The 14,031-nt window shown below is 51.6% G+C and overlaps 5 protein-coding genes across 5 annotated transcripts; 1 reads left to right on the top strand and 4 right to left on the bottom strand.

The window, feature by feature from the left end:
- Positions 1–639: 639 nt before the first annotated feature.
- On the top strand, positions 640–1,565 carry Z519_02437 (GTP-binding protein rhoC; the record flags this gene model as incomplete). Its single annotated transcript, XM_016760193.1, has 3 exons — positions 640–933; positions 981–1,184; positions 1,236–1,565. The coding sequence occupies 3 exons, from the start codon at positions 640–642 to the stop codon at positions 1,563–1,565; spliced, it is 828 nt and encodes a 275-aa protein (XP_016623714.1).
- Positions 1,566–2,070: 505 nt separating this feature from the next.
- Positions 2,071–2,713, bottom strand: Z519_02438 (uncharacterized protein; the record flags this gene model as incomplete). The annotated part of the gene is made up of 3 exons (XM_016760194.1): positions 2,071–2,256; positions 2,365–2,427; positions 2,603–2,713. 3 exons carry the CDS (start codon positions 2,711–2,713, stop codon positions 2,071–2,073), a joined length of 360 nt encoding a protein of 119 aa, XP_016623715.1.
- Positions 2,714–4,448: 1,735 nt separating this feature from the next.
- On the bottom strand, positions 4,449–4,685 carry Z519_02439 (uncharacterized protein; the record flags this gene model as incomplete). The annotated part of the gene is made up of 1 exon (XM_016760195.1): positions 4,449–4,685. One exon carries the CDS (start codon positions 4,683–4,685, stop codon positions 4,449–4,451), a length of 237 nt encoding a protein of 78 aa, XP_016623716.1.
- A 1,838-nt stretch (positions 4,686–6,523) lies between these two features.
- Z519_02440 (uncharacterized protein) lies at positions 6,524–8,122 on the bottom strand (the record flags this gene model as incomplete). Its single annotated transcript, XM_016760196.1, has 9 exons — positions 6,524–6,605; positions 6,671–6,826; positions 6,927–6,964; positions 7,076–7,102; positions 7,350–7,451; positions 7,498–7,620; positions 7,699–7,764; positions 7,924–8,038; positions 8,088–8,122. The coding sequence occupies 9 exons, from the start codon at positions 8,120–8,122 to the stop codon at positions 6,524–6,526; spliced, it is 744 nt and encodes a 247-aa protein (XP_016623717.1).
- A 4,158-nt stretch (positions 8,123–12,280) lies between these two features.
- On the bottom strand, positions 12,281–13,750 carry Z519_02441 (uncharacterized protein; the record flags this gene model as incomplete). Its single annotated transcript, XM_016760197.1, has 1 exon — positions 12,281–13,750. The coding sequence occupies one exon, from the start codon at positions 13,748–13,750 to the stop codon at positions 12,281–12,283; it is 1,470 nt and encodes a 489-aa protein (XP_016623718.1).
- Positions 13,751–14,031: the final 281 nt, after the last annotated feature.

The raw sequence follows: 14,031 nt of genomic DNA on the forward strand, positions 1-14,031 counted from the left end.
ATCGACCGCGGAAGACAGTGGAAGGCATCGAGCTTGTCAGCGGAGGGTCCGGGGCTGGCGAAATGTGCGAACAGGTCGAATACAAGATTGCAGTAGTCGTAGTCGTAGTGGTCGTCACGGCTGTGCGGCGGTGCAGATGCAGGGACAGGGAATTTGGAGATTGTGGGCTATCTATCCCATTCGTCCACTCAGCTCTTTGCGGTAAATAGCCCAGCCGAGAGCTCGATTCGCCTCAACAAGTTGGTTTTAGAAGGAACAGACAAGCTCCTGATGTTCGACATGGATCCTGCATGCACCAGAACCATGTCGATAAGCGACAATGTCGCAATGGCCGCAAGCTTGCAGCCAAAAAGAGGGTCGATTCTGCACGAAACCTGCGTTTCACATCGAGTTTGGCAGTGGTTACTTGGGCAACCGCGCCGGACAACAGAAGGAGCCCGCCCAAGTCATCCCACGATGAGACAGACGGCTATTATTGACTCGGAAATCCAAGCAGAAACCTGTTTGAGCAACATGTGCTGATCTCCAGGTCATTACCATCGCATATAATACTGCCGCTCCCGTCAAGGCAGGTCAGGTTCTTCACGTCAACTTGTTGCTACTTGACAGCAGAGAGCCCGCCCTGCGCCTTCACCCACCATGGCAGACACCGATCACTATCCTTCACAAACATCCACCGTCATCTCAGAAAAGAGCCCGTCTTCCTACATCACTCCCCCCTCACCGAAGCGAAGACCTGTTCGAGCGCCCAGCACGAGAACAAGCAACGGCACCGTCAGCACAAACATGAGTTATGGCAGTGCGGGACGATTGTCAGAAGCCACAAATATCACGCAGCCACCTGCGTACTCCAAAAAATTCGTGGTCGTGGGTGATGGAGGTTGTGGAAAGACCTGTCTCCTCATCAGCTATGCACAGGGTTATTTTCCAGAGGTATGCAGGACGGGGACGGGAAGATGAGCATAGCTGACGGTCGATAGAAATACGTACCGACCGTGTTTGAAAATTACATCACGCAGACCATTCACAAGCCCTCAGGCAGGTCAGTCGAACTCGCACTATGGGATACAGCGGGGCAAGAAGAGTACGACCGGCTTCGCCCACTGTCATACCCGGAAACAGATCTTCTCTTCGTCTGCTTTGCCATTGACTGCCCCAATTCGCTAGAAAATGTCATGGATAAGGTAAGGCATCCTCAAACGGTGGGCAATAACTCTTCTGACATGTCATCCAAGTGGTATCCTGAAGTCCTACACTTCTGTCCTACGACGCCCCTGATCCTCGTTGGTCTCAAATCAGACCTCCGTAGTAAACGAACCTGCATTGAACTCTTGCGCACTCAGGGCCTCACCCCAGTCACGCCAGAACAAGGAGCTGCGGTGGCTCAACGAATGGGGGCCAGGTATATTGAATGCAGCGCAAAGGAAAACAAGGGCATTCAGGAGGTGTTCGATTTGGCCATCAACACCGCCATTCAGGTCGAGGAGGAGAGCTTCGAGGCAAAGCCAAACAACAAGGGCATCAAGGTGAAGAAGGCAAAGAAGAGGAAATGCGTATTCCTGTGATCCAGAAACAGATTGTCGCCGGAGACCAGAATTTTCTATTCTCGGGGTACAAAACTTGGATCTTGTATGATTGACCTTTTGGGCTCGGAAATTCGCCCGCTGATGTGAGATGGTTCGCATATGGGACGGCGTTGGATGCAATCCAATTGCATAACGAGGCGTTGTAATGTGACTCTGCTGGGTTCAGAGCGGGTTCAGGTGCGAGATTGAGTTCAGGCTCGGTCTCGATGCTGTGGCGCGCTTGACGTGATTGCTGCATGAGCAGCGCATGGCATAGGTGCTCCAAAAATGAATAGATGTCCCGTCGAACATGCTTCTCTTCTGGAGTGCTTCAAGAGTGACTCTGCCCGGATGTTGTTGTAACCTTCCGTCTCCGCACCATCTAAAGTGGTCGATGACCAAAGTAGATGGCCAGCTAGAGCAACCGTTGTCTTCAGCAGCAGCACACAGATCATGGCCCAAAACACAGCTCACAGTAGTTGTGGTGGTCAGTCAAGGACGATTTTCACTTCCCATGCTTGCCTTCTCCACTCCCGGCGGCCGTGTGCACTGATTCAGTTGCGTTGTTGCTGTTGCTGCCGTTGTTGTTGTGGTTGTTGCTTGTGTCGTTCTCGTCGACCGCCGGCGATCTGCCCATGACTGTCTCGAATTGGCTCCACAGCGCTTCGACGCTGGAGAATTCGTTTCCAATCTACGTGTCTCCATGTCAGTCCCAGCGGGGAGGTTACAAAACTGGATCCCGCGAAAGGGAGGGAGGGGAAACATAAACAGGACGCGGAGCAGGCCCACGGGTCCTTACTTCGATGATGCCCTCGAGGCTGCGATTCAGAGCGTTCATCTGTGTGAGGACTTGTTCCAAGGACTAAACTTCCACAGACAAGGGGAAGCAGCGGGAGTTAGCACTCGTTCAATATATACAAACATACACCAGTTCAGACAAACCGAGAATTGAATCGTGTGCCAACAGAACATGATCGCCATCTACTCCATTCTGATAGCTTTCTAGGCAGAGAAAAGGAAGGGAATCAATAACTCACCTCTCCGATCTCGCCAACGAGAGCAGCACGTCGGAGTTCGAATTTACTTGGTTGATGAGAGTGGGACTGGGCCTCATCGGTTGAGGGGCGCAAGTTATTCGAGGCCGCCATCACGCACGTTGTTGTTTTCTGCTAAGTCAGGCGTATGTAGGGACGAGCAACCGGCATCCGTCGTTTTCTCAAGCCTGGAGGGACATAAAGCCTTCGGATTGATTCGAGAGAAAACCGAAAAACATTGAGAAGTGAGGATCTGGGGGTGTTATTTTGCTTGATTCCAAGACGCGCCCTGAGTATTTTTCACATGCTGCTTCTACGCGCCTTCCCTATTTGTCTCCAGCATTCCCACACTCAAAGACCAGCCTGGCAAGCTACAGCTCAAAAAAAGAAAAGGCTGGAAAATTGCTCTTTTCTCGGCCTGGCCCACTCATCCAATCATTCATCCTCTAGGTAGAGCAAAAAATAACTAAGAAATCCATATCGATGAGAGGAGTGGGATTCGAACCCACGAGGTTTCCCACTGCGGTTCGGGGGCAAGAAGACCTAAACACAGCGCCTTAAACCACTGTTGAGGGGCATTCTCGTTAATTGATCGGTTGCTGAAAAGAGGAAAAGAAAGAAGGGCAAAGAGGGAAAGTATTTACCTCGGCCATCCTCCCGGCATAAATTAGGATAGTTTTGAGGCAATATCATATATCAATCTAAATACTTTGTGCCTGGACATGCAGGTAAATTCGTCATGGCTCGGGGCTCGGCTGATGCTATGGCGGGGCCATTCCTAAGCATCCATGGGCGGTTGCAATCGAGTGGTCCTGGGCATACAATTAGGGCTAATTAGGGCACTCCCAGGTATTACTGTACTAGCTTTGCTTCGTTAGCGAAAAGCACGTACTGGAGACAATTAACAAAGGAGTCCGTCCCAGAGCGACTCCGAATAATTCGCAAAAGAGAACGACTCTCGTAAACAAACTAAGCTCAAAGTCATATTTCCAGGTTCGCAGCAGATACACTGTACTCGTTTCGTCTATCGTATATGCCTATTAAGCGGTAAAGAACAAGGGCGTCTAGCATGTTTCCCATGAGCTTTCCGCCTCAAAAATGAAGCGACATGCTAATGGTCTTAAATCTAACATGGTCGAACGATATGGCGGCATGATGGTCTGAGCGCTGTTGTTCGAGCCCAGTCTTCAGGCCAGCATCTTCCATCTCGCCTAAGATTGTATGAAATCTTCGTTCTGCAAGAACTGTCTCGGCTCCGTCGTCCCGTCCATTCACAACAAGTAGCAATCTCGATCTTCAAAATGGTCTTGTCACACCATTGATGCCATTCTCCGAGAATTGGCACCTGTACGTCTCCGAAGAAGGTCGTCGGCTGACGAACTCTCTTTTGCGTCTGAAATCATAAATGCAGGGCCGTGCTGATCTCCCCATTCTGTGCTGAGCTAGTTTCACATCATAGTAGAGTCCAAAGGGTCTAGAAGTGTCTGGCGCAGGAACGGCACATCGCGTCAACTTGCAGAAGTTCATGCACACACTCCCTCGCTTCCACAATGCAGGATTTTGTCGCTCATCTCCTTTCCAATGCTGGGATGAAGAGGTGTTGATCGGGAAAGCTGTGAAAACGCCGCACCAAAAGGGACAGCCTTTTCGCCTTGCTGTTCTTCAAGGAAATGTTTGCTGTTCTGTCTCTTTGAGATGCAAAGACTTCGTAAACAAATGAATTTTGGTGTGGTCGTCAAGGGTATTCGTTGTCATTGTTGCTATGCGGTGCCGTTGGTCCGGTGAGGTCATGATAGTGTAGTTGGTCGTATGTTGTCCATTGCATAGAAACAGTCAGGTCTAAGAGTGGTTAGGGTCGTCGCTTGCCGCCTGACAGCAATCGCGACAGCCTCTTTCTCCTAGGCTTCTCTTCGATTTGGTCGCCTTCAGCACTTGACGAACTGGGACTTGTTGAACTGGCCTCGGAAGAAGTTCGACCTCGACTTGACATGTTGGCAGCACCTATAATATCCTCCAAGCGGACATCGTCCTGAGGAGATGTTGTGTGAAATTGAGGATCAAGTATTTCCGTGAATTTGGAAGGCATGGTAGTGAGTGTAGAGTATTGCAGCTTGAGGGAGGAAGTTGTCACCCAAGTTTTTTTTGGTAAGGCTTGCCTTGCTCTCTGCGTTTCTCTGTGCACAAGAAGTGAATGTTTTCAGTAAACGAGGGGATCAGACAGGCCCCGTGAGCAGCGAGCGGGTAATGATATAGGAAAAGAGGGAAAACTCGGGTCGGCAGTGCTGGTGGTGCCTCTTGTTATTTCTTATCCTTTTTCGTCCACCGCACACGATCAAGTCCCGCCTGTTCAAAATTTGCACTCGCGTCGGGTTCCCCCTGTTTGAGGGTCTGGAAATCCAATAAAGGCGCGGGTGGCTACGACGCCGCCTCGTCATTCCCCTCCTTCTTGTGAGTCTTCCCCCAGATGGAAATGGATAGCACACCGTCTAGACCCTGTCAGGAGCTAGAGCCGAGGCGCGACAAGTCCATCCCCGTGGAACCCACCCACCCGTCTTCAGGGACCAGTTTCAGGGTCTCATCTGTGGCTGAAGGGAGTCCCGAAGCCTGAGAGGCCAGAAATCAACCACATGGTGCCAGGCATTGCAAGGATCTTCAAGGAAGTGCGCTGTGGCCACGGCCAAAGCTGCTGTGTAACACGTCGAGTCGTACGAGTACAGTGTTCAAGCCACGCAGGAAAGGATGAAGATCGTTGAAGTCGCAACGTTGGATTCGCTTGCGAAGTGCCCAATAGCTTCCGTGCCCTCCTAACGTCACTTGCACTTGGATCAATGGATGGATGGATGGCTGGGTGGTTGGCTCGTGGCCTAAACAGCGCTGGGCTGTGTGCTGTGCAGACAATATTTTGGTTGACGTTCTCAGTTGGCAGAGGGTTGCAGAGGGGTGGAGGGCAACTTGCCGGTTTGGGCTCAAGTTTGGCTGCCGACTGAACTTACTCTTCCTGCAAACGCCTCCGCCTTTCGAGCCTTCGTCCTAATTATTATCACTTGTACCGAGTAGGTATTGCCCGTTCGGATTACCGAACCAGTCTTTTCTAAACCTAGGATGGTCACTTGGCGTGGCACGCCTCGTGACTATTGCTTTCCAGGGCGGCACGGAAGCGCAGGAGCAAGGGGCGAAAACGACGGAGAACCTAGGCACTGAGGGCCGATTACTGGGGCAATTCCTCTGGTTGCTCGCATCAAACTTGGCTGAACTCTGTTTTCTGTCACCGGCGACAAAAGCATGGTCTCCGGAGAGCGACATTGAACATGTTTCTACTACATTGAACATGTCACCTAGGTCGCTAATGCACATGGCAAGAACTCTGATAATCCGTGGTTCGCATCCTGCCGCTCCAGTGACGCCTCGGGTGCCTATTTGTGACGCGAGGGAAGCAAATCAAGCCTCATCCAAAATTGGCCAGCATTATGTATGGTCAATTCTCGGTGTAGGCTCTCGACTTGCAGCTCAACGTAACCGGTGGTCCTGGAGGATGACTGCTGCTCACGCAAAATTCCAATGACTGCAGCCACGCTTTCGGCGCCAGTTGGGAACGCCCATGGTGCTCTTCACCTCCTGCATGATCTCTTGGTGCCCAATTTAGACCACTCCAGTGTGATTGATATTGCTCAGTTGGCTGCAACACCGGCGGCTGGTTGGAGGATTGCATCAGTTTCCCGTCTTGCCAGCGTCTTGTCGGTGTCCAGCTTCGCTTGACAGGAATGCATTCCAGCGCATGCGTCCAGCGCATTCATCCAGCGAAGAGTGGTTGTTTGAGCACGTGTACCCAAACAGAAACACTGCACTTGTAGTCTCTTCATGACCAAATCTGGCGGCATCTTGAATCCACGTCTTGCTTCTCTGTTTTTGCGGCATGTCGCCAACCTAGTCCTCCATCTTCGTGTCGGGTCCTTCGCCATTCATTTCGACTCCTTTGGCTGCAGATATCCACAGAACATTATTGCATCTAATGCGCCCAGTCAGTCTCCCTTTCGCATAACCAGCAATTGCAAAGCAATCTGTTAGCCATACCTGATAAGCACCTGTCCCAAAGTACCGGTGTGCTTCCTGTCAATATACTCTTCTGTGTTCGAGAGCTGGATGTTCATGTATGAGTCGACACTAATGAGCCGGCCTTTGTATTCTGTTTGACCCCATTTTAAACGGATGATCACTTCGTCGTTGATCCTGCAAAGTAGTCTGTCAACGGACGTATTTCAACACATCGAACAGTAGCTTGATAGGGGTAAGTGCTCGCGCACTCTGACGGAAGGGCTCGAGGACGTACAAGCTCTGAAGCAGAGGTCGCGGGTTTATGGGAGTGAACTGCGAAATGTTAGATGAGAGGTCGCAAAAGCTGTCGACTTTTCAACCTACATTCATTTTTTTTTTCGCTCGATGCAGAGAAGAAGAGGTCTATAGTGTCAAATGAGAGACTTTGAACGTTGAGTTATGTTGGGAGAGCTGACTGCGGCTGGTGTTGTGATTTAATTACTTGGACTACAGTCCGTAATGCTTCGATTTTACGAGGTAAACAGAAAATGTTCTGCCAAGGGATTTTCGGCCCGTGCGCAGCCTTGCGCCAAACAAGGCTGAACCCCAGCCTTTCTGCCTCGTTACAACATACGGCATGTGGATGACCGGCCTTACTGACGTATCAAACTGAGACTCAAGCTCGCCGTATCTCCCATCTTATGTCTTTAATGCTTACTTCCTCGCCAGCTTTCTCATCGTAATCAAACCACTCTCCTTCCGACAAGTCGATCCCCGTGAATTTCGTCCCTGACTCGATTCCGGTGGCCTCCCATTCTCCCTAAGCAGTGTCAGAATGCAGGTCCTGTTTGAGAGGCTCGACATACATCTGGCTTGAAATCCGTGAATTCCAGACCCCGACAGTCGATGTCTATGATATTCTTTGGTTTCGCAGGAGAATTTTGCTCATACTTTGCTGGAGCTGCCTTGATGGAGGCGCTTGATTCTCGCTGGTTGAAAAATGCGTCGTATTAGCACTGTCCAAGTCACCGGAATCCTCAATCAGGTAAGTGGTCGCCTCTACGCACCTTGCAGTTCTTGCATTTCCAGACAAAGTTTGCTTCTCCTCGACTTCCGGATTGTTCGTTCATCTCCTGCATTTGAGGTTAGACGGTACGGAGGTTGGCTAAAACCAAGGCGGCTCCAGCATCAACAGAAGCCCAGAGCCCATCGGCAGGTCGCAAATTCAGAATAGTGCTACATCCAACCGGGCACAGTTGCACACCCTGTTTATAGTGTTATGGAGAACTTACATGACGGCTGACCCCCACCCAATTGGGATGGATCTCTCGACAGGATGTACACTGGACTTTGAATGTGTAATAGTAAGGTGATTCAGCTGTGTCCGAAGGCACAAGGTCGGTCACGCTGGATAAAGCATTAGTGTCAAAAGAAGGTCGTACACGCGGCATCCTACCCTTCCAAATCTGCCGTTAAAACTAATGCCAGCATTGAGATAGTCGACCTGAGATATTCTGTTACAAGATGGCGCTTGAGCAATTTCAGATGGGACAATGAAGGTGAAGGAGAAGGTATCTGAGGAGTTTAGATACCAAAACCCGAACGGCTCAGACACCATGTACCTAGCCACAGAAGGTTAGAAGAGACGCTAACCGTTTGCAGCGCAAAACCGCCTTTGCGAAGCTTAGTATGAATAAGCCTCGGCGTTCGCTGGAGTATCGGTTGAAGCAAAAAAACATCCATAATCTCTTAACGGCGAATTAAAATTACGCGGTCCATATTGTCCTAAAGACGACCGCGGTCACAAAACGGCAGAGGAAAGTCAGTCGTGGCACGTGTGGTTTGGCATCGAGCATGTACAAAAGTTCTTAAGTTCTTCGTACTCTCTGTGCTGCCGTCTTCAACACCTTTGTGAATGATTGCGATCAGAAGCCAACGCCAGCCAGTCAAAACCTACTATCACGATGGGAGCTCTGAGATGTGCTTTAGGATCTCAAGAGAGCTCAAGTTTCCACGGCCGGAGCCCCGGATGCTCTTGATCCAGTGCCTGGTAAATGTACCCACTCCGAGTACAGTTCTGGGAGTTAAAGGTTTGGAAATCATCTATCAAATGGGCCTTCAACACGGCCCACGGAACAGGCCTACTTGTGGTTACTATGAACAAATTGGTTCAAATAACCGCACCCTCAACAGCCCGACCGTTGACAACGAGCTGTTTACCCTCGGTTGGCCGCCGCGTTTCTCTGCTGTGGAATCAAGCTTGTAACACCGCAACGAGATGTCCGACTTCAATGTCCCAGAGGTGGTTCAGCCGCTAAAGCATTCGGACCTCGAAGTCCGCACCGCCCATATGGAGACGACTCACAAAGCAAACTCTCCGTCCCAGCCTATCACCATGAAGCCCGTCAATCTCATGGACTGGGAAGGTGGACTCTCGTAGCCTTGACGGCGGGGCTTGACTGCTGTGGTCGTTGGCGCACCACGGGAGGGACTTGGAAGCCACACTCGCACACTGCCAGAACGAAAAGAGATGCGGCTCGGGCTTGGGCAGAGTTGACTTTGCCCACGGCTTGTACTGTTGTGCGGATGTGCGCGCTGACATGGCTTCGGAGCTCTATCCGCTCACCGAGTGTCATCAGTCACGTAACAATCGCCACTGAGCCGACGCCGCCCTCGACTACCACGGCCTCTGCGACCCGGCGACCGCGAAGACGCCATACACTGCCGTTACTCCGACAGATGTGTCGGTTTTGTCTCTGAACTGCTAAAATGAGACAATCCAAGTGAGCGCTCTTTCCAAAGGGACATCCTAAGAATACTATGGCATCGACTTTGGATCTGACGCCCTCAGCACAGCAAAAGATGCGGACGGGAACGCGATGCCGTACTTCGACCTACTAGGCGTCATTAGCTACACTCTTTCCGACTCCTTGCAGACTTGTCTGAACATTGACGACCACAACGACCTGCCCCATCGCAACAGCTCGATGTACTGCAGATCCGTCCTGTTCAATTCAGCTCTTGGCGGCGCTTTTCGGAACGTTGGTGCAATTGCTTTATCAAGGATGGAACCCCAGATGATATCAACCCAACCTCATTCCCCGTCGACGTGTCCAATACATATCTCAGTGCTGCGTTGATCAGCAGCTGAAATAGTGAACACCAAAGTCCCGCGTTGGAAACCAAGATATTGCCCACTCCACCATATCTTCTACGCTTTGCCACTAGCCGCTCCCTCCTTCTTTGTTTTCGTTCTTGATTATCTTCAAACCCCGATCCGCGATAGCATTTGACAATAATTCTTCGAGGTATCGGAGAAAGTGCAGCGTACAAGCTGAATAGCTAGGTGCACAGTGCTTAGCTATATCTAGACGGAGTTCAACCAACATATGGCTGCTCACGAAGACCTAGTGCGAGACTTACAGGGACAGGAGTGGTACGCACCGCCCCCCAACAGACAGCGACAGATCGTCCAGCTCTTCCATCCCAGGAGATTTTGGCCTGCCGGCCAAAGTTGAGGGAATCTCTCCGGACAGGAACTTCGACAGCACCTTCGTGCCACAGCAAATTCGCTTAATGCTTTTCAGAAACGGTTACCAGAAAAATTTTACTGGCGTTCGTTTCTACTTGACAAACTTCGTCAAATACTGTACGGAGGCATAGTACTTCAATGTTTCAGTTTCCAGATATCTGACCCCCTCACTGCCTAGCTTATATCAACTACCTCTCAGAATGACGCCAAATCAATCTCCATCTCACCGTAGTCCTTCGCCTAAGGGCCCCTCTGAACTAGTCCGTCACCATCCACCGTCAACAGCACCGGAACTTGGAAGAGTTAAACGAGTGTGCAAACGAGCTGCTAGACTCGTGGGATCACGGCAACCAAATCTTCTTCCTGAGTCACGGGGACACGGCGAAGAGGTGGAAATAGACGATCTATATGAGATATCAACACCAAGGCATGCTATACAAGTACAAAGAAGCGGAGGCGAGGTCCTAGAATAGATGAATGTTGCCTGAAAACTGACGTCACGTAGTTTTGCCGGCGCTAGACTCTATCAGTCACATTAAGTGAAATTGGGAATCGTTCTTGGCATGACGATCCACAGCCTTACCAGAGATATATATCCAGCCTTTCCCCCGGAGCGCCAACCTTAGTCTCAAATTCTCTTCACTTCACTTCACTTTTTTTTTCTCTCACACGTGTAAGATCCACTGTGCAGTACTTTATATTTTGTTCTGGTGAAATATCTCACAACAATTGATCGGATCTTACCTGCATCAACTCAACCTAACCATAAATCCAAGAGTTGGGTTGCCACAACGCGGGCTCAAAGTACCACTTTGGTTACTCCAGGAACTTGATTAGGTAACCTGTCATTGTTACCCACCACACCACACAACAACAAATAAGGCCTCCGATGCGAGAGACGGGGGAGGGTGAAATTGGGGTTGAGCGCTCAGAGGAGGAAGAAAGAGGAGGAGGATGAGCAGGAGGGTTCCGTGACGAGAGGGGAGAAGGACTTAAGTTCGAGTCCGGGAGTCGACCAAAAAAAAACATCCTTCGCGGGGTTTTCTCATAAGCTGAGTTTTTTTGCTTTTTTGCTTTTTTACTCTAGTCATTGTGTGAGGATGGAACTACTGTTGTTCCTTTCCTACACTTAGCGACACTACACTCCCCAGCCATAGATGACTTCACATCTACCGAACCCACTAAATACATCGACCTAACGACTCACGAACCATAGGTTACCCAATATGGCTTCTTAGTCTTCCTCCCCGCGTCGTAGCCAACGAGTAACCGCCATTCTTAGGGAATACAAACCCCGAAAAGAGGATCTTAATTAAGACTACTTTCTCGCGATCCGCGAAGGTGAAGCCGACTGTAAGAGCAGAGGTATTACTGTCAGCATAAACACGATTTCATCTTATTAAAGGTTCTCAGCTGATGGTGGGCCCTCTCTCAGGGGGCCTACGTAGAAGAATGGTCAGGGCGACTTACTAGAAATATCAGCGGATGCATACCGACGATCGATTTCCCCATTGTACGAGGTAGGGGAAGCTCAGATGCGCGATAAGAGCCTCATATGCCGGAATCGGAATGCCCGTCATCATAGCACCAGAGTCAAGCACCGCCGGTGTGGACATCGCTTAGATATCCCCGTCTAAGATTGCGCCCCGGTGAGGGCTCGATCTACCCAGAGCAGTGGCTACTCACAGCATTGCGACATTGCTTAGAGATCGGATTGCAAGCGTCGTAAGAAAGTCCGGTGAACGTCGATTATCGCAACCACCGAGCACAAGCGAGCCTATTGCTTCGGTCTCGAGCACACCTGTCGAGAATCTCAGCCTTCGCTTCCCACATGTTTCATTACTCACTGCCATTGTTAAGATACAAACCAAGAGATTGACTGTCGCTTATGCTTTCATTGTACATGGTATCCAGGAAACCAGGGTACTGGTGTCCAAATGTCTCAGTTGGCCCCAACTCGGCAGTGTCAAAGACAAGGCCCATTATCCTTCCCTTGCCCTCCCCCAACTGTGGCGATGCTCTCTTCGACCATGCCAGACTCGAGAGATTCCGCTTTTGCGTGTTAAGCTTGAACACATCTCCCACAAAATGTACCCCGATTATCCTGCTACTCTTCTCTAGGCCTTTGGGTTCAGCCAAACAATGACCTCGTAAGAACCTCGTGCGAGAGATTCTCCAAAGTTGCCCAGGATCGTGAGGATTTTCCGTGGGAGATATAGGACCAAGAAGCCAAGACAAGTGACGACCAGCCAGATACATTCTCCGAGGCCACCGAACAGGGCCTGTAGGGCACGCAAACTAACGTCCCCAAAGTTGTACATCCACGACCAGACCACCCTGGGGAACGTGACAAACACGTGGGCCAGGACGAAGGATAGACCGTTCCACAGATCCCGCACGGTCAACGTCGAGAAGAAGAACACGACGGCATGAACGGCGCTGTGAACCAACGAGGCGACGAGCAGGGCGCCACGCGCAACCGCCGCACTCACGGCCACGATGCCGTCATAGATCCAGCGTGTCACGACGAGGGCGCCCTGGGGGATCCTGACGGTGACGAACGACCAGACGAGCCGCGCCTGGCGGTGGAGGAAGGCCGGCAAGTGCTGGCGCACATACTTCGCGGCCCTGACGACGGCTCGCGGTGACGCCTTGATAGCCTCCACCAGCCTTGCGCCGGCGTGCTGGAGCCGCGAGCCCAGCTGTCGAATCTGGAGCTGGCACCACGGCAGGAAATCCGCGCGATGCTCCCACGCCCACCGACACCGCGACCACAACGGCTTGACCACTACGTTCTTGGGCACTGTCCAGAGCACGAACTTCTCGACGTCCCACACAAAGAGTTTGACAAAGGTGGCGCACTTGCCCAGCGCGACGCGGGTGCGCCGCAGCCCAGCCTGGTGCTTAGTCTTCCAGCGGCGGAAGCCGCCCGCGCGCCGGGCGGGAAGGTAGGCCACGACCTCGCGGTGACCGTGCTCAGCCGCGAGGCGGAGCGCGATCTGGCCATCCGGGGCGACAACGCCGTCGTTGCAGCCGTAGGTTTCCATGAGAAGCTTCACGAGCGGCAGGTGGCCCTCGGTAGCGGCGGCCTGGAGTGGCGTCCGGAACGTGCAGATCTTGCCCAGACTGTGGTCCCATCCTGTCGAATAGACACCGAGCTCGTCGGGATTGGCTCCGTGTTCGAGCAGGAACTTGACGGTCGGCAGGTGTTTGCTCGCCACGGCGGCCAGCAACGGCGTTCGACCTTCATACTGTGTATTCGCGGTGACGACATTCCTCTGCAGGAACAGCGCCACCACGTCGATTTCCTTCCTGTAGATTGCCGCGAAAAAGGGCGGGACTATCTCCCCCTCGGCGGTCAGGACGAGCCCGTCCAGGCCGTCGACCAGAGGTCTCGGGTAGCTCTCAACGGGTTTCAGAGGTGCGCCCTGGGTGAGCCGGGACATTGTTTCAACATAGGTTTGGATCTTATGCGCGACAGATTCGGTCCCGCTATATGCGGGAGGTGACGACCCGTCATCATCAGAAGGAGCCAATGATTCGTTCTCAGATGGGGCTTTTGATTGATCCGGCAAAGAGGCTCCCATCTCAAGTTATAGGGCAGATGGGCACAGAGCGGAAGGGTTTCGATATGAGACGGGCGAGGTGTTGAGGATAGTTTTGGTAGCAGGCAGAGGAGGGCGATCTAGGTGTTGGCAAGTTTCCCCTGACTGTCTCTTATAGAGGGGAGTGAGTTAATAGCTGATGAGGCTGAGTAGACTTAACTAAAGTCAAAAGTCGGATTGGGTTCGTCGTGTCCGTGGAAAGTGACTTGTCAGCCTTGTGGCTGCCTTGTTCCCCACTTGCCCACTAGCCTCAAATGAAAGCC

This window comes from Cladophialophora bantiana (assembly GCF_000835475.1).
Source record: "Cladophialophora bantiana CBS 173.52 unplaced genomic scaffold supercont1.3, whole genome shotgun sequence".
NCBI classification, from domain to species: domain Eukaryota; kingdom Fungi; phylum Ascomycota; class Eurotiomycetes; order Chaetothyriales; family Herpotrichiellaceae; genus Cladophialophora; species Cladophialophora bantiana.